Source organism: Magallana gigas, chromosome 9, assembly GCF_963853765.1.
Source record: "Magallana gigas chromosome 9, xbMagGiga1.1, whole genome shotgun sequence".
Taxonomy (NCBI): Eukaryota; Metazoa; Mollusca; class Bivalvia; order Ostreida; family Ostreidae; genus Magallana; species Magallana gigas.
Window position 1 is genome coordinate 14,670,203 of NC_088861.1, and position 20,537 is coordinate 14,690,739.

At 34.1% G+C, this 20,537-nt stretch overlaps 2 protein-coding genes across 3 annotated transcripts in view; both read left to right on the forward strand.

Annotated features, from left to right (window-relative positions):
* LOC105334388 (ubiquinone biosynthesis protein COQ9, mitochondrial) overlaps positions 1-3,521 on the forward strand; it is a 59,891-nt gene extending 56,370 nt beyond the window's left edge. Inside the window, exons 6-9 of one of the 2 annotated variants that reach the window (XM_066071846.1) lie at positions 1,110-1,214; positions 1,583-1,738; positions 2,515-2,568; positions 3,252-3,521. In XM_066071846.1, coding sequence (XP_065927918.1) covers positions 1,110-1,214; positions 1,583-1,738; positions 2,515-2,568; positions 3,252-3,284 — 348 coding nt within the window. In that variant the 3' untranslated portion in view covers positions 3,285-3,521. The remainder of the gene's footprint in view (positions 1-1,109; positions 1,215-1,582; positions 1,739-2,514; positions 2,569-3,251) is intronic. The other variant, XM_066071845.1, reaches the window with a different exon arrangement.
* A 1,988-nt stretch (positions 3,522-5,509) lies between these two features.
* On the forward strand, positions 5,510-8,929 carry LOC136271767 (probable serine/threonine-protein kinase nek3). The gene is made up of 2 exons (XM_066072218.1): positions 5,510-5,741; positions 5,959-8,929. The coding sequence occupies exon 2, from the start codon at positions 6,025-6,027 to the stop codon at positions 8,917-8,919; it is 2,895 nt and encodes a 964-aa protein (XP_065928290.1). The 5' UTR covers positions 5,510-5,741; positions 5,959-6,024; the 3' UTR covers positions 8,920-8,929.
* The last annotated feature ends 11,608 nt before the right edge of the window (positions 8,930-20,537 follow it).

Genomic DNA, 20,537 nt, shown 5'->3' on the forward strand with positions numbered 1-20,537 from the left:
CAGGTTCATCTATACATGACGCCATAGAAAACCACGTTTGATCATACCATACATTGATAAACGGCCACAGGTAAGCATTTCATTAACGGATGATACCAAATTCAGACAAGTGAATCTAAAATATTTACAATGACCAATATTTTTGTTTGTGAATTTTTGATAAAATAATGAATTTATGCATATATATACCAAAAAAGTGGTCTGTTCACGTGCCTAAATAGAGCCCTTTTAACAAGAGCTTGGACTTTTGGGCAGTATTTGTCAAACTTCAATTTGATGAAGGGGGGGGGGGGGGGTGGGTCTAATTGTGGTTACCAGGGCTGCGTTCAAGATCGTAGCAGCTAGCCTAGCCGCTAGGTCGTAGATAGCTAGGTCTATTGAATGGACCACTAGGTCTCAGATTTGAAGTTTGAAATATTCAACTAAAGACTATTTACATTGATATAATTCATTAATTTCAAGCGGAAATATAAGTTAAAAATTATTATAACTTAAAGGATGATTAAAATATCACTAAATAAATATATTTCTTGTTTATTACAAACTGTTGACTAAGGTTGTCATCTTGAATTTGATGCTTAGCATTAAATATTTAGGCTACGAATATCTACGTAGCGGCTAGGCTAGCTTACCGTTCAACTACGTATCCCTACGTAGCAGCTACGATCTTGAACGCAGCCCAGTAACTGTCTAGTCACTAGCTAATAAATATGAATACTTTGATCGCAATGACAATAGTATCTATTTTATTTCGGTTGAAGCAGTGTCAAATTTGCACAATGAATCAGACCTTTGAAAAAAACCCTTTCAGATTTCAAAAGTGTGTGAATAACGGTAAGCTTCTCTTAACAAATCAGAGAAAAGGTACTTAATATCAGTATTTGACAGCTTATTTTAATAAAATAAACTTGGTAGTTACATATACCAAGCTCTTGTTGAAATGACTCTGAATCATGCCCTCAAGATTTTAGAGAAGCATGCACCCCTGCTCTGTGTCTCAAATCAGTCAAATAAATTAGTCAGGCATGAATAAATTTAATTTCAAATGATATGTTGGTTAATTTCTTATTTGAGGTTTTATGCATACACATTGTACATAAATTATACAGGCCATGGCGATACAGACATTGCCTCAGAATGCGGTACAATCCTGGACAAACTTGAGTCGAGGCGTGGATGATATCTGGTTCTATGCTGGGGACAAATCCAATGATGTAAGCTAATATGGGGTAGGAAATTAAACAACTTTTTGTCTCTACCCTAGACATGGGACTTTGACTTTTCGAAAAAAAAATATAAATAAGTCGTAAATGGCTCAATGCTGGTTTTTTTCACTAATATCAGATTTTTTGCCGAAATAGTTGACTATGAAATAAAAAGATATTGATTAAATAAAAACAATGTTGGTACAGTAAAGAATTGAAGGGTGCACTATATTGACATTTGTTCAATCTTTGGAGAGGGTTAAAAGAATATGCTTAGGCATTTCATGTCGTTCTATCCAGCTAAATGTAATATGACATATTCAAATGTTTCCAAAGTATAAAATACATCATCATATGTGGTTATTATTGATTGACAGTTTAACTGGTACGCCAAGAGAGTGTCGCTGGCCGCCGTCTACAAGAGTACAGAGATCTACCTGATCCAGGACTGGTCCGAGGATTACACAGACACCTGGAACTTCCTGGAGAACCGGCTGGAGGATGTGGTCCGTGCCGGGCACCTTGCAAGAAATGTAAGAAATTGGGTTCATTGGAATTCTTAGAAATTTCTGTGAAGCATTTCCTATCAAGTTGATGTATACACTTTCAGTAAAGAATAGGTAGGAAATTATTTTGTCATCTACTACCTATGGTACATAAACATTGTAAAATAAGGTTATATACAATGATGAATAATTAAGCCTCCCCCTTTTTTGTGAGGGGGGGGGGTGGTGGTTGAAGACTATCTCTATACTGCCAGATCAAAATAAAAAAAAATATACCTGGCATAACAGAAAGACACATTATTGTAGCAGGGACGTATATACTATTGTACATCCCTGATTGTAGTTAGTCAAAATTATGAAGATATTTTTAAATTTTTTTATGTATATAGGTATGATATTTGCCATTTATAGGAAATACTTCTATAAAATATTCAAGTGCAGGAAAATATCAAATTCTCTTGACATCTCCCAGAAATGTCCCTATTTTTCTCTTACACATTTGTTAATGTTACCTGTTGCCAAGTATGTTTTTAAAACTGAGGATAATAGAATGGATTATCAACTGCGTCTAAGCCAATCAGATTTCAGTATTTAACATGAAAGTATAATAAAAAAAGTTATCTTAATGAACAAACTTTGTACTACAAAGCATACGATTAACATGTATGTTTTCTTAGGTGAATTTTAAGGGTTTTATCCCAATAAATTACATGTATCGTATTATATATAAAAGTTATTTCAGTTTGTTTAGGCTTATATACAATATATGTGTTTATACTGTAGAAATTCTTAATCTGTTTCAGCTTCAAGAAACCAATACAGTTCTATCAGAAGTTGCTAAAGGATTTTGTCTAATGGTGAGTCAAGTTCCTACAATTCCAAAACCAACTGAACCTAACAGAAATGACAAGTGAAGCACCCCCATACATTTCATAAAATTATTTTTGTATGTGTTTGTTTACCATATTTATATTACCTTTATTTGATGAGGACTTTTAGAAAATACAGTAAAGCAACAGTTTATGCAATTTTCAATCCAAACTTATAAGATAGATATTTCAATACAGACATTGCTACATGTAGCTGACTTGACAATGTTTTTTTTATTTCACCTTAAAAATTGAGAAAAAGAGAAAAAGTCTATAAGAGGCTTATAATGATTGTCTAGGATATACATGTAGATTTGTCGATAGGGCTTTGATTGACTTTGTATTGAAAGATTTTAGAGAGAGAGAGAGAGAGAGAGAGAGAGAGAGAGAGAGAGAGAGAGAGAGAGGAGAGAGAGAGATTTATATTACATACATGTTGGATTGAAAGTGAGTGCTGACAACAACAAAACCACATTGGTAATCAAAGTTTAGATTTTTCAGATTCAGTCTTTTGGACCAAACTGATTTGAAAACACCAAGTCTTCATTTCATATTAAGGAAAAGATTGTATGAATTATAAGTACATGTATATAGAATATGGTGTCAGATTTTTCTGGAGACTGCAAATAGTCTTATATTATTCATTTGATGTTTTTTTTTCTTCTTTGTAGACTAGAAACTTACTGGGGATGAACAACAGATGACAGATGTAGAGGGAAATATCTGGACGTTTGTAGAGATTTGTTCTTGATGACTAATTGTTTTTTTAACTATGAACAGATGACTGATGAACTTTATGATAGTATTGTAGTTGTGAATTGTCTATAATATTCATACCATTGTTTCTGATATTTTGAATCTTTGTAATGTATTGTGAGTGAATTTACTTATGTGCATGTTAACAAGTTATTCATTGAACGCTTAATAAATATTCTCAAACCCCTAAATATTTGTCTTCAAGATGTCCATGTACCACATATGGCATCGGAGAAACTGTGAAGTTTTATAAAACTTTCTTAATTTCCTATACATACTTGTACACAGAAAACGGGGATTGGACATTTTGTTATAGGATTGAAACTGTATTCTGCGTCTTGTCAGTTTTTCTCTGTATATTCAATACTCATCTATTTTCGCATTGAATACAATGGGGTTAATGTAGGATAAAAGCATACTATACCGAAATACACGGCAAAGAAAATCATATACGCGCCTACAATAGGCCACGAACGCTCGACCCCAAAAGCATAACGTTCAAAAGCCCAACGCGTTACTGTTATACTTTCTCCGCCTGTGCTGAAACAGACAATGACGAAACAGACAATTTCAACGCAACGCACGCGGGTCTTCAATAGTTAGTTACATTGTTTGTGTTAAAATCAGACATGTACATGTCGCATCGGGACAGGGGATAACACCCCCCCCCCCCCCCCCCCCCCTAGATTAAGATTTGATGTATGTAGGTTAGAGTATGTCTAAATTGTCATACAATAAACCAAAACGGCAATCGAGAAAACATAAATTGTCGAATTTAAAACAGTGTTTATAAATTATATTTTATAAATTATATATTCATTATTATGAATAGTGTTTATAAATTATATGTTCTGTCAAAAATAGATGGTCTTCATTTATGCAAGTACAGGTGCATAAAAAACATATAAAAAGGATGTAAAACTTCTAAATGTAAGAAGATCGGAAACCTTTGAAAAACGAAATTATTCATTCTTCTCCAATCGCCTATATACAATTATACATTTCATTCAGTATAAATGAATGCATTTAGACTATTTTCTATCTGTATGACGAAGGGTTGTCCATAATTAATTTCACGAGAAAATTGAATTCATGTACAGCGCCCAGCACATTTTTTACTTACAGGGGATATACATGTACCAATACAACAGGCGGAACTAGACGTAGTCATACCCCTATTCTCTTTTGAGATGTAGGCTATGCCTGTCCACCTCTCAAAAGAGAATAGTCATACCCCCACCTCTGAAAAATTAATGCTTATTTATAATTACTGAAAAAAGATCTTATACTTTGACCCCCTTCCCTAAGCAAACAGCCCCCCCCCCAATAAAAAAATAAAAAAATAAAATCTGAATCCGTGCATGCAATAACATGTGTAGAATTCTTATTAATTTGATTACAGTCTTATGTCTTCATCAAATCAATTAACTTCTCATGTAGACCCTTTTCTCTCTTTTTCAATATGTACAGTATAAATGCATGTTAATCCGAATTCGATAATCAATTACTTGCTATTTGTCAAATCATCAATAATCAACTTTTTTTTTTAGAATTTTGTTTTTTTTAAAGACTGGTTTACTCTCGGGAAAAGAAAAACATTGCATGTACATCTACCAAAAAATTCAAGAGAATCAAATGACTTTTATGATAAAATATATGTTATTATACAGTGTAAGAAAAATAATGATAAAAGAACATCATTAATTTATTAAATCAATGACGTCGCATGACATGAAGTTTTAGGGTTCTACATGTACCCATCATCTCCTTTTGAAATGGAATTTACATCTCAACATCCCCCTTTTCCGAAACTACTCAAGAAAACCTTTCAAATTATGTTTTCATTTAAATTATGTTTCATTGTTACCAGTTCTTTGAATTGGATGAGAAAATCTTGGACAAATAATAAGGTATTCAATTTATCTGTTATAACATTAAAAAAAAGTCTTATTTGTTATTACTTTTTAAAATAATGATTGAAGAAAAACAACAGTACATGTATATATAAGTAATTTTTATTAATGTGAAGTTTTTATAACGTTATAAAGTTACAAATTTACGCTGGAAAAAAAGATTACGCTGTGCTACAACACAGTGGATTCGACTTGATTTTCTATGACGTCACAATGTAGTTTGACGCCATGTCTTTATCAGTTTATCACAGCTACGTCACAATCATTCTAAGAAGTCATCTTGGAACCGCCGGTTGGTAACTCGCTGCCTCGTCAGATTTTACCAATCTTTGTACGATTTCGATCGTAGTGTATTCATCAGAGAGCTTGAAAATTGGGCTAACCATTCACTTAGTCCTGTCACTTGAGAAATTCACCTCAAAACATCGGATAGTAGCGCAGATTTCATAACAATAGTAGTACAATTAACAACCTCTGGGTCCAATTTATTTGGTAAGTAAAATTTCATTTGTATTAAATCTTAATAAATCTTATAAAGATGGTAAACATTCATAGTTAATTTAAGCCTATTTATTGGTACACATGTATCTTACGTTACACCTACATGTTGAAATTCCCCAACGATTTATATGTATCATTATTTAGAGTGAAGATAGGTTATATTGTATTAAATACATGTAGTCTATATCATCTCTTATTTTTCTTTCAGGCCGGATTGTTTCCTATTAATAGTTAATCAAATTTTAAAGTCAGTCAAAGAAATCTATATCCAAGTATGGAATTTCCTGTGGAAGGTAATTACACACCAAACTTCAACGAGTCGGAGTGTTCTATAAGCATTCCGGGTATCGCTTGCAATGAAGAAAGTCCCAGGTCTTTTAGACAGACACCCAGAATTACTTCGCCAAGAGATGGTCATGTTCAGGCATTCAGTGCCAAGAGAACAAGCGACACATCCAAACCAACAGAGGAATTGCCCTCCGTAGAGGCCATCATGGAGCGCGTGTGCAGCCAGATTTGCAATGACCTAAGAAGGAGCGGAGTACTTAAAGATGAGGTTGTAGACACCGTGACCGCACGTGTTTACAGCGAGATCTCAAGCCGGTGTTTCCGGAGGAGTACCGATCAAGATGGAACAGCTTCAGCTAGTGGCAGATCGTCTGCCAACAACGGATCAAGAGTCGGACAGAACGATGGCGGTAAATCATCTAATGGTGACAGAGCTTCTGTCGTATCTAGAGCATATACAGAGCGCTCAGTCTATGAACTAGCTAGTTCTCTCAACATAAGAAAGGAGGAGAGGAGAAGCTCAAGCAAGTGTAACCGTGTGAGAAGTTCTGCTAGCAACGAATCAAGAATTGAACAGAACGATGGCCGTAGCCCAGATGATGGCGACCGGCATTCTGTCGTATCTGCAGCAACCCTTGAGCGTTCAAGCGTCAAATCAGCAAAGTCCCCAGACGAAAGGAGTGAACGATCATTCCAAGAAATCGGAAACTCAAGCAAGCGCAGCAGTGTGAGATCTCGTGCAAGAAGCGCCCGATCAGAGATTGGGTCCGACTCAAGATCATCCAGTCTGGTGTCGGGAGATTTGACACGGAGTGGAACACCAGCACGCGGACAGCGTGGTACATCAGCCAACAGTGTCAGTTCTAGAGGACGCGTTCTAGGATCCAGCGGGAACAAAAGTACAGGTACTCCATCGCCCTTTATCAGACAAACCTCCTCACCTTCTACACAGAGCATCCTGTTTACCCCAAGATCTACTGAGAGCAGGAATTCTGAAAATGTCCAAGACCGTCCAAAATCCAAACAGTCTGGTTCAAAGCAGGATATTAAGACTGTACTGCTGGACCAATCAAGGCTACAAAACAATGCGTCATCCACTAATATTGGAAAAGAGTGTGCCACTAGTCGAAGCAATGCAAGCCATATACCGGTCAGAACCAGAACGACACGCGTCAAGGATGTTGTACAAGTCACACGCAATGAGGACAAAATCAGACAAGCTTCCTCGCCTATCATCATGTACAGTAAAATGAATTCTCCAAGCAAGCATTTCAGTGATGAAGTAAACAAACGCAAATCAGACAATGAAACGAAGCGGGATGAGAGAAAAATGTGCTACATTTCACAAGTGTCGTCTACAACTTCAAGAGTTGGTCTTGGCGCTCCTCCTTCAAATGATAATGCAAACAATGAAGAGAAGATTGATGACACAAAAAATAAGTCACAAAAACTTGCTTCAGAAACGTCAAGCTCATCCCAGACTTCAATGAGAGGTTCATCTGGTCGGTCCAGCAAAATACCTATAAGAAGCATCACACCAAAAGTCACAGAGCCTGCGACTGATAAAGCAATGGATAATGTAAAGAAAATATCTAAGGAGAAATGTGAAGCTCAAGCTCGCATAGAAAACAAGGTACCGAATGGAATCGCTAACAAAGACAAAAAGAAAGCAAGACTCAGTTCTCCCAAAACCAGGGAAAAGGAAGAAGAAAATACTCAGATGAATGCTCTGGAAAGAAGAAAGGCTTACGAAGCAAAGCGCAAACTCGAACGGAAAGGAGCTCTCACTGCCAAGTCTACAAAGAAAACTGAAATAGCTACTAAAAAGCAAATCAGCAAAATACAAAACAAGGATGAATTCAAGAATATAGCACTAAAAGAACCCACTGCCAGCACCAAAGTCCATATCACCGAGAAAATACCTCGTCACAATGAAGACAATTTCATGTATGAAGATGACTTCGAACCGATGGAGGAAGAAGACACAAATGAGCATCTCAAGTCGGATGCCGATAATGAGATCCTTCCTTTTGCTCCGGTGTCTAAGATTGAGATAGTGTTTTCCAACCACGATGTCAAACAAGCATTGTCTGTCACACATGCTTCCGAGAGAAACCCTGACAATATTCCCCACGCTCGGCATGTGGACATGGGGCATGAAGTAGTTGCAGCAGACAGTGGGCGAGCTAATCCATGCAGCACGCGATCCGATGTAGATTTTGGCTATCTTGGTCACACTACTACTTCCAATGTTTTGGTTCAAAGTCAGTCAGGCTACGACCGGGGGTACTGTCCCACGCACATGCACCCTAGCATTGCACATGTCTATGATAACTTGGACCAGATTCCCACATACAAAAAAATTAAAGAGAAAAATAGAAGAAAGGCCGGGAAGATATTTTCTTATGCTGATGAAAACGAGCAGGTTCGAAGTAAGCCGTTCAACGCTAAAAAGAAAACCACGGTGGGTTACGTTCCCGGATATGGAGCTGTCCTTGTGATGAAGGAAGACAGTGGACAAGCGTGCCCAGGAGGGATAAAGCGCACCTCCAACAATACGTCATTTCCTGTGATCGAGAATCAGTCCAATCATGGCAGGACACAGAGGCCGATTGTGGGGTACGTTCCGGGATACGGACCAGTTCGAGGACTACCCGTTCAAGTTTTCCCGGATGTGCCTTCAGAGAGAGTCGCGCTGCCTCCCTTAGATTTTGGTCAGGCCTGTAACTCAAATGGTGACGTCAAGAGGAACAAGAAAGGGCGTAACAAGAAGAGAAGCGATGATCTGTTGGAGAATCGCGCCCGAGCGAAACCGTTTAATACTTATGTGGACGAGGAAGCCTCACGAAGATTCGAACGCCAATATACTAGGCATCGATAAAGAATGAAAGGGGTTCTGTAAAAAAGTATTGAAAAATTGCTATTATGTTAATTAATTTGATAATTTTTATAACCAAGTGTAAAGCATTAAATTTTGTTAAATGGCTACATAAAAGCCTTTGTTAAGAGTTTCTGATTTACCAACCAATATATGAAAAACTAACAAAATCCATGTATTTGTTATTAATGTATTTGAAAAAAAAATAAAATGATAAAAAAAAATAAACAAGATATATCAGAAAAAAAAATAAAATTACATGATTGATTTTAGTCAAGCTGTAGATCATACATGTCCTCGTTCTATAACCGCAAGTTATAGAACAGTTGTTTGTTTGTTTGTTTTGATAATAGTGCACTATCATTATACGTTGAGATGATATCATTCTCATTGTGCTAAACATTTATAATATGTATAATTAGATATTGAAAATCTCCGTATTTTTATTAACATTTCAAAAGCAGAACATGAATTGTTCCAGCACAACGCACTAGTGTTCATTTTATGTCATGTTCTTTTTTTTCGAAATAAAAAAAAATGAAAATTTATGATGCGGATGTTGTTTTTTTTACCCACCTAAGGAGGCTAGGTGGTCAAAAAATCACCCATCAGATCTGCCTTATAATTTAAACATGTTTTTTAAAATCATTATGATAAATTATAAATATATTATTTTTTATACATAACTTTTCTACTTAAAGGTTGAATCTTACATCTACCAAGTATGATTCTCTCTATTTCTTACGTAAATTGATTGCAAATTATAGAAATGTTGAAACTGACAGGACTGAAGTGTACACGCTCCTTTTAACCTTCATCGACCTGAGAAAGTCTAGGACTTCACGATATAGGCCTAATCATGATAACATCATAAGACGATTTGGCTGTTTCCGTTATCGAACGTACAATGATGTACGTTAGCATATTTTAATTAGTTTTTCTTAATTTTATGATCCATTTATTGATTTGTTTAAAGAGAGATGTAAATATTAACAATAAAATACTTTCTTTGATAATTCAAGCAGGTTTTAAAGGTAGCGATCATTGCCAAAAAAATTAACATAGCCCGCCAACGAGAGAGAGAGAGAGAGAGAGAGAGAGAGAGAGAGAGAGAGAGAGAGAGAGAGAGATTGTTTTGATTATGCCTGGTTGGAAAATTCGTACATGCATACTGAATAGAGACCTTCACACACAGGCACGTAGCATCGGGGGGGGGGGGGGGGGCGCAGGGGGCCCGTCCCCTCTTTTTCTCGCACCAAATAAATTTCTTAAATTTACATAGTAAAAATGGAATTATCATAATTATCATGGAGTTGCCCCCCCCCCCCCCACTTTTTTTGGAGTATGTAAAAAAGTGGAATAGAAATTAGAGAAATCGAAGTTATAAGTTATGGATTTACGCCAGCCAGCCCCCCCCCCCCCCCCCCCCCCCCCCCCCCCCCCCCACGAATTAGGAATTTGAAGATTTTGGGAAACTTGTTTGATGAATCTGTTCCCCCCCTCCCCCATTTTCAAAATCGATGCTTCGTGTCTGCACACAATCTATAACATGTAGTGCTTTCCAGTGTCAGAGACGTACATAACATTGTCAAAAATATGCCTTTGTATTATTGAAGACAATTGTAAATACTACTAGTAGTAAATTGAAATGTAATTTTTACATGGTCTCCAGACTTCAACTTTACGATGATTGTCTGGATAAATAACTTTTCGTTGACCACAGGAAACAGTTGACGTTTGCAACTGTACTGTCAGTACCTGTGTTAACTTTTAGATTCAGCCAGACACGAGGTTAAAAATGAAAGCATCGACGGCAAACAGATAGGTTCCCGCGACAGAACAAGTGAACACAGTGTTCAGTCGTCAAATCCGCTGCCTTTTCTGTTTGTTTTCGCCAGTGCGTAAGTTGGTTTGATCTATGATTGACAGAAAAAAACTTACTCGTGGTGCAAGGTAAACTCGATGAATCTATAGCCAAATTGGAAAAGACAAATATTGTTTTTAGACTACGTACGTTTATGTACAGGATATTTGATAAAATAATTTTTGAAAGTAACTTAATCTTTTCAATAGATTTACACGAAGGCAGTTGAATCAGTTGTTTCAGGGCTGGGGAGTCCAGATTGCCTTGGTGTTATCGTAGATTATCGACTTCAATAAGTCAACCTTTGTTTGTCTGTGTGTCTGTAAATTGTTACTGCCGGGAGCTGAACCAAGTAGGCTGAAAAGCAAAACAAGCACCATTTTACTGAATTTATAATTGCACAACGTTTATAGAAATATTTCCACTTTTTCTTTATATACATGTACATGTAAGTAATGTTTCAACACCTGGCAAGACAATGTTATCATTCTACTCAATCTGCCACATTAGTGAATGCAAATATGTGGATTGCAACAAAATATCTAAATATCATCCTGATTCTTTATTGTAATTTGTCTTGTGTTTGTAGAACTAATGATAATTGTGAACCTCGTATAACTATTTTTTTATGACTCTCAGCTCTAACTAGGTGTCTCAGTTTACCAACATTAGATGTTATGATTTTGGTTAAATTTTTTTTGCAGTATGTATGAAACTACAAATGTTTCGAAACCAATGCATTTCCTACATAGAAATATATATTCAAATGCATGGATTGATCTGTATTGCAAAACCTTACTGAAAGAAATTTCATAAATTATTCTATACATTTATTTACGAAGAAGGTTACGGAGTTGTTTACATTTTTGAAAACCCCCAAAATATTCCACTACATGTTACATGTACACTAAAAAAAGCGCACTACATCATAAGCATTAATATTTGCTAGTATTTCGATTATGAAGAATGCCAAAGTTCTTGTCTTCAAAAGAATTTTTTGAATTCAACACGTGCACACGGCATTTAAATATTAGAACATAAGCTAATTATATATCAGTTTATATATAACTTTAAAAAATTCCAAACTGTCTCGTCCAAATATAAATACATATACTGTATTCGATTCAAACAATAGAATACGTGTACTTTAATTAGGACACCACTAATTAACATAAGTATTTTTCTGTATGATTAAAAATAACAAATCAAAATATCCGATGGAAAATTGCCGAATTAGAATGTCATAGTGTTATATTTAAATCTTCTAGAACAGTGCAGAATTGGCGCTGTATAAGTGAAGGGAGAATATTTTAATTGCCGTTGAGGATGACCCGCCCCCTTTTATTATAAATTCGTATATAAATAATCGATGCATCGGCAGAAGTGAAGAAGGTTGTTAAAATAGTAATTTTACGAGTTACAGATCTTTTACTGAAAAAGGTAAGACTTAGTAACTTTTTGGATAGTTTTGTGTTCACAACTTAAAATGCCGATGCTTTAGATAAAGATTGACAAAACATATAGTATTAATTAAGATATACATGTATTTATTTAATTTTCTGTTTATACTTTACTTTGATATGATATCATTTCTCTGATTTAGGCATGGGTTGCTGTGAAGTGTTGAGGTCGCTCTTTTCGTTTGTCAAAGGCATTCTTTTACTTGTGTTTCTCTGGAATCATTACTTGTACCTGAGCAATGCAAATGACATACCTGACCTGTCCAAACACGTGTTATACGGTTTTATCGTTATGATGTCAATTTTGATCTTGCTCTTTATGGTCTATAATTTATGCTGCTGTGGCACCAACGACAAAAAACGAGATATAACTGCAAACGTGTGTTGCGGTAAAGTCTTTTTTTCTTTAATTCATGATTTTTCTTTACTTGGGTTTCTTTGGAAGTATTACTCGCACCTGGAAAATACAGAAGACGTACTTGACTGGTATTAATACATAATGTACGGTATGATCGGTATTTTGTCAGCTTTGATCCTTTTCTCTATGGTCTGGGACATATGCTGCTGCAGCAGTACCAACGAGGAAGAGAAAGAAGAGGACGCAAGCAAGTATTATTCTTCGGAAGACAGTGATATTGTTATCGATATCATTTCGGACCTTCCTTAACGCCTTTTGACGTATCTCTGTTTGCCACAAGTGAAGATAAAAATTATATGCATATGCATATTTCGAGAGAAATTGACCAATAATTATTCTGCTTTACCTGGAAATCCTTGGCGGAAGAAAGGAGAAAAACATCGCCTATCTAAAAAGATTATTTGTATTTTCATATGCTTGGTTTTCCTATAGAATTTTTAACTGGAATGTGTCAGTTTGAAAAGCATAATTACCATCAGATACCCGTTGGATAATTTTCATTTTTTTTCCAGGTCACTATAATTTCATTTATCATGAATTGCAGAATTTCAAGAAAGAATTAACAAGTGTTTCAATAGAGTTGTTTGCTGATTTCTTATTTATTACGCTTTCATTTGATATAATGTACCATGTGTAATACGACGCGTTTGACTTTCAAAATATTGCTTATATATCATTACTGTTGATAATAATATTTTATATCAAAACATTGTAAGGTCTAAATACAATACAAAATGTTATCCTTAACTCTAATAACTTACTCTGATAAAAAAAAATAACAATAAAAAGTGTCTGGTTAATTCATATACTGGACTTCATTGAAGTAGGAAGGAGTCATTGATTCGAATCTCTGTTTTCTTATGATGGAAATTGATACTTCATTATAATGAATAGGTTAGTAATTTAATTACAGCCCAAATCTGTGTCTTTGTCCCTGTCCCAAGGATCTAGGTGGCAAACTCGGGTATATATCTCTCTAAACTGTATTATCTTTGTAATAAGATAATTTTCTTAATATTTTTGAAAAGTCATATTTTTTATTTATTAAACTGTCTAAATTATGAACGAGAGATGTTTTTAAAATACCTATGCCCCCTTCCTTTGAAACATCTGCTAAGAAAATGAACGGACACTGCAAATAATTGAAATTTTTCTAAGTCCAAGGCATATCATTTTGTCAAAAAATACTTCATTGTACCCAAAATTAAACTAAAACTAGATATTATTTTGAATAATCTGCATACCAAAATTTCATTTCAATAAGTACAACCTCAGCGAAAATGAACGGAAACTGCAGATAATTAGATTTTTTTTACAAGGGGTATAACTTTGTCAAAAATTGTTTGATCGTACAAAAAATTAACTTTGACCTAGATATCATAATGATAAGTCTGTATACCAAATTTCATTTCAATGTGTGCATCCTCTGCGAAGAAAAAGAACGGAACCTGGAAAATTTTTGAATTTTTCTACGTCCAAGGGGCATAACTCTGTCAAAAATTGCTTGATGTCTACCCAAAATCAACCTTGACCCAGATATTATTACGTGGCCTTATTGATATTGTTCGTGTCGTTAGCCATTTTAGTGCTTAAAAAAATAACAATATATATATATATATATACATATATATATATATATATATATATATATATATATATATATATATATATATATATATATATATATATATATATATATATATCCTCTGCAATGAAAACTAGATGCTGTCATTAGACAGTAATACCCGGACCAAGTGTCTGCCCCTAAATAACACCGTTTTGTACCAGTTTAATTAAAAATGAAGGTCACATGCAAGTTCCGGTAATACATCTAAAAATTATAATTTTCATAACTGAAGGATGAGATTCCTTCCCATATGATAATAACACATGAGCAGCACTTTAAGTGCAATTTGAGTACAAACAAAATTAAATTTTGCCCCCCTCCGCGGCGGTTGTCGGCTTTAGATTTGCTTCTGTGTGCCTACATGTACATAATCGTGTGGACGGATTTAGAAAAGAGGTGGGAGTGATGGGTCCAGACCCTCCCCCCTATGAAAATTCATTTATATCAATAGTAAAATTACCAAAAATACACCTCGGACTCCAATGCCCTTACAGACATGTAATGGCTCTAACCCGTAATTGCTCTAACCCGTAAGGTAACATTATTTTGGGGAAAAATATTATTTTTATACTTTATTGTTTATTTCAATATGAAGTTTACATCACAATATGCAGGTTGTCCAGTACCACCTTAAAGCTGTTATTTTCGTCATAAAATAGTGCAAGGGGTTTTGAAGAATATGTCATAAAAATACATGCATGTTGCAAATAACTGATCTTTGTCTGAAGTTATGTACACAATAATTTAACACAGGTCTACAGGTCTCAATTGCGGATACTAGTTTTACCCAGCTCTTCGATTATATGGGTTTCAGGTGGTATACGTACATGTATGTGTTTTTCATATGCAGAAAAGGATTTGAAGAATAGGTCATAAAAATACATGCATGTTACAAATAACTGATCGCTGTCTGAAGTTATGTACACAACACAGGTCTACATGCAGGTCTCAATTGCTGGTACTAGTTTTACCTAGCTCTTCGATTAAATTTACATACATGTATGTGTTTTTCAAATGCAGAAAAAGGATTAGTTTACATGCATAAACATTTCTTTTGTGGTGATCAGCTAAAGGGATTCATATTGTGCTCTAATTGGATTATCATTATGATGTTGACCAATATAGGTAAGCATAACACATGTATAGTGAGTATTATATTAACGCAATATTATGAGACACCGGTATGTACATAAGTATTACTTTCACTTTCTAAATAAGTGATCTCCCTTAGCTAGAATACCATACTCTATCATCATCTTTTAATATTTAGATAAGTTAATCATCGTTACCTATCCTATCGCATTTGTAAAGTTTCTGTCATTTTAATTGCAAAAGTTATTTTTTCATTTGTCAGACTTACAGTATTGAGTTGACCCTATATTGACCCTGTAACAATAAGTAAGTGTAGAGACTTTTTATTTTAATATGAGTTATAATAGGAAGAAAGGGGTCTTTCTTTCTTAATGTATTATAATAAATGCATCATATACAATGTAGACCATGACCCTATGGGATTGTTCTGACCCCATGAAACAGGAAAATACAAAATATCTTCTTATGTCATTATGATGCATCAAATGCTGTAAAGTACATGACCCCGAGGTTTTGTCTTTAACCCCCCCCCCCTTATGAAATAAGAATGAAGATACACTGTATATTTGATAACTTTTGAGATCCTCATCCCTAAACCATATAATTTTATTCTTGCTCTTAATGTGTCATTGCGCATCAAATTGTATATAGGTTATGCACCCTTGGAGACACCCTGACATTCTAGAACTAGTCTAGAAATAATTAAGTATTTTATCTTATTCATATGTAGTGTTTGATCCATGTGGGTAATTCCTAGCCTAATGATGACATTGCTTTGTTTAGGAGACTTAACCAATGCCCCAAATAGGCGAATACACAGGCAAATAAATCTCAAAAATTAAATTAAGCAATTTCAAAAATGTTAATGTGCATTAGAAGAGAAAATGCAATCAAGAAATGGTTTAAAATATGCAACTGTACACATGTAAGAAGACTGAATCATTAGAACCAGGTTTGATTGGGAGGGGGTTTGGATGTGGAGTATATATATATACATATATAATTTGAATCATTTATTGTTATTAATTTTAATTTGTAGATCAATATTAGTTATTGATCCCAAGGTAGAAATATGACTTCTGATCATATCTCAATAGATAATTTGTCAATTATGCAAGGTGTAATGTGATTTTTTTTAAGAATAACATTTTTTACCAGTTTATAAAACTTTTTAGACCCCAAATCATATTTTTTTATTTTAATAGTTTAATAGATCATTTGAAAATGAAGAATAGTGTAAATGTAAGGTTATTTTCATTTTAAGCATAAATAAATGCAAGTTTTTTAAATTTCATTTTAATATCTATAGTTTGAGGAGAAATACAGCTCGGATCCAGAAAATTGTCCAGGGGGGGGGGGGGCGACAGTTAATATTTGAGTTTGTTTGGGGGTGGGGGTTCCAGGTCATATATTTGACAATTTTTTTTATGTAATTTAAAATAAGTAAGTCATACTACAGTCATGAAAATGAATAGTATAGAACAAAACACAAACTAATACATATATATAGGTGTACATAGGAAGTATTACAAAACATAGATGATAGATCTATATCTAAGTTCTTAAATTGAATCATATATCATGTACATATATTATTTTTTCTTAGTTCAAGGCATTTCAGATGGTATGTAGGTCATTTTCCCAAGTTCTCTTCCTTAAATTATCGAATATCATAAAAAACATAGAGATTCCCACCTTAATCCAAAGATATTATACCTCCTCTGGTCATTTTGCATCAGATCATTATGGTATATATAAGTCATGACCCTAAGGAGTCATCATGACCCCCTTAGAATCAGAAATTGTCAATAATCTTTAAATTATTGATGTTTGATGACCCTTGATCCTATCTCTATTTAATCTTTATTATTAAGTCTCCCAAATAAAATTTGGAGACTTATTGTTTTTGTACGGTTCTTATTACATGTATCATTATTATTTTTCTCCTTTCCAGCTCTGAATTTGTTTCTTAGAGATGGCTGAACAGAATTGTACAAAACTCTAGGATACAATACGCCTGCATATCTAGTTGTGCACCCTAGTTTGATTTTTTCATTTGGGGTTAGACAACCACTTTTCGGGGGGTGGTGGGTCAAAAGGGTGTGGGGTCTATCATTGAACCTTATGGGAAGAATCATAGACTCTATTGTAAATGGTTACCTGAAAACGGACAAAGATAATATAGGGTTTTCATTATCATATATTGACTGTTACTGGCAATATATAAGGTTTATTAGATCTGACCCCTGGAGTCATCCCCACCCTCCAGGAATTGGAAATTACCATATATCTCAGAAACTGTTATAATCATGACCCCTAAACCATATATATTCTTGTTCCTTATATCAAGCGGCATCAAATGTTATGTAGGTCATGGGCCCCGTGGGTGGTCCTGATCCCCCTCGAACAGCAAGTCCCTCAATATCTTCAAAACAGTTGAGATCCCCACCCTTAAACCATATATATTCTTGTTCCTTGTGTAGAGGAGCATCAAACGGTATGTAGTTCATGGGCCCAGGGGGGGGGGGGGGGGGGGGGGGGGGTCGTGACCTCCTCGAACAGAAAGTGCACAAATATCTCGAAAACGGTTGAGATCCCCACCCCTTATATATATTATATCATATATCATATATATTCTTGATCCTTTAAGGTAAAGGGCATCAAACGGTATGTAGGTGATGGGCCTCAGGGTTAAATTTAATTTTTCAAAACCGTAATGCACTATAGAACAGTCCCTATCATATCCAAAGATATGATGTGTCTATCCATTAAATCATAAGAGGAGTTCTGGGATCTATGTTTTTTTTGAGTGATAAACGTCAATTTTTTGCTACTATTTGACTCCCTGGATGAAATTTAAATGTTTAAAACCTTATTGCACATCTATAGGACAGCCCCAATTATATCCCAAGAGATGACGTAGCTACTCCAAAAGTTGTAAGAGGAGTCCTTGGAACCATACTTTTTTTGCAAAAAACGTCATTTTTTGTTGTCCACTGATCCTTGCAATAAAAAAAATTCTGGAACCTGATCACACTTCAATATGACACCCCAATCATATTCTAGATCATTTGGCTACTGCCAAAATAAAAATGACGTTTTTGAAACCATTTAAAAAAAACAACGTCATTTTTCAGCCATTAAATGACCCCCAGGACAAAATTGAAAACTCCGAAACCTTATTGCGCTTCTATAGGATACCCTAAAACATATTCCAAGAGGTGATTTGTCTACTGTTGAAAATGTAGAAGGAGTTCGAGGATGAAGGTTTATTGTGAAAAAACATCATTTTTTTAAATTTTTTTTTATGATATTTATTATTCAGTTTTTTTATACAGATAACAATAATTCATAAACAATACAGGAATAAGTTAGGAAAACATAAATCTAGATTTGACGATTAATACATAGATATCTTGTATATTAAGTCGAATATGTTTTGTTTTCAAACAATGAATATACATAAATTGGATAAATTGTATTTTAACAAACAATTGCATTGTATAAGTATATGTATAATATAGAAGTACTCTGATACTATTTGACAATTATGGTCCACCAGGGTCCTTACAACACAAAAAGTCCAAACACTCCCCAGTGGACGATGCTACATGAGACTGTTCTCTCAAAGTAGCTATTACTTTATAGAATTACAAATGAAAAACATGTGAAAACATGTATATATCACAATGTATCAGCAAATTTTGAGAAAAGACGTTGTTTGTCACATTTCATAAGACGTAACATAGAAGAATATTGAATAAGAGCATTTTTGACACTTTAACACACATTTATTTTAGTTTCTTGCAGAGATTCAATTCTACAGTACATTTTGTATTTATATATTTTATAAGCAATATGAAAGAAATTAATAAATTCAACGACTCAATCTTGTCGTTTTGTTCTAAATAAAAGCCTAAAATAATATGTTTCCATTTTATATCGATTAATAAAAAGGGAACCTAGTTTTCTCCAAATATGTTCAACATTTTTACATTCAAGTAATAAATGTTTAATGTTTTCAATTGTTTTGCATATATTACAGTTATCCCCCTTGCCCCTTAACCATTTACTTTAATATGCATTGTTGCAGAAAATATTATGGAGCATTTTGTAATTAAATTCTGCTATTTTATTGTCATTTATATTCTTGACTTTTCTCGTGTATATATTTTTCCATAGATTTGAATCCTTCACCGGTATTGCAAACTCTTGAGAAAGTTTAGTTTGATAACACGGTTTAACAAATTTCTTGTGTATTAAGTTTTTATAAAAGAATTGGCATTTTTTTATTTAAGCATGACACCCCTGTTGCAAAATGAAATTTCATTTCATTTTTAATGTTCAAATATTTTTAAACATTTGTAAAATTATATTTTTTACACAATGGTTTTATAACTGATACATGTAATAAAGTTTTTCATTCATGAAGCCAGTTAGACTTTCTCTTAAAAATAGTGGAAAGCACTTGTAGTGTTTTTATATTCCCGTTATCATCTATTAAGTCCTTTAAGTAAAGTATATTACTGTTAACCCAGTTTTTAAAAAATAATGTTTCTCCTTTTATTTTGATGTTGTTATTATTCCAAATGGGTTGTTTTAAAATATCGTTAGGTGATATGTTATCGAAGTTACACCTTTGTTTACATTCGTTAAATGAACTTAGAATTTGTTAGTAGAAAAGTGGAAGTTTGTCTATTCTATCCAGTGCATTTAAATTAGTTTCAGAAAACTGTAAGACGTAATGAAGATTTAAATTAGCTTTTTCCATAAAACTCCCAAGGATTTCAAATAGAGTGCCCTTAGAAGATAACAATCGCGGTATCTTGAACTTACTTTCAATATATATAATTGATGAACCTCCATCTGTTATATTGCCTATCAAGGTATTTCCTTTGATTCTTTCAGACTTGTCCCATATGAAATTAAATAAGAGTCTTTGGACTTTACAGATATATTCTTTATCTGGTATACACAATAAAGATGCAATATAAACTAGTTTTGAAGTTGCTAATGTTTTGATTATACATGTTTACCAACACCGTTAGTTTTCTACGTTTCCATGATTCAAATAACTTTTCCATGTCGTGATATATTTTCATCCAATTTTTATTGTAACATTCTTCTTTATCATGTCCTATATAAATACCTAAACACCTG

What these genes read in the sequence shown, in the direction of transcription:
- LOC136271767 (XM_066072218.1), top strand. Translation starts at nt 6,025, where the DNA reads ATGGAATTTCCTGTGGAAGGTAATTACACACCAAACTTCAACGAGTCG.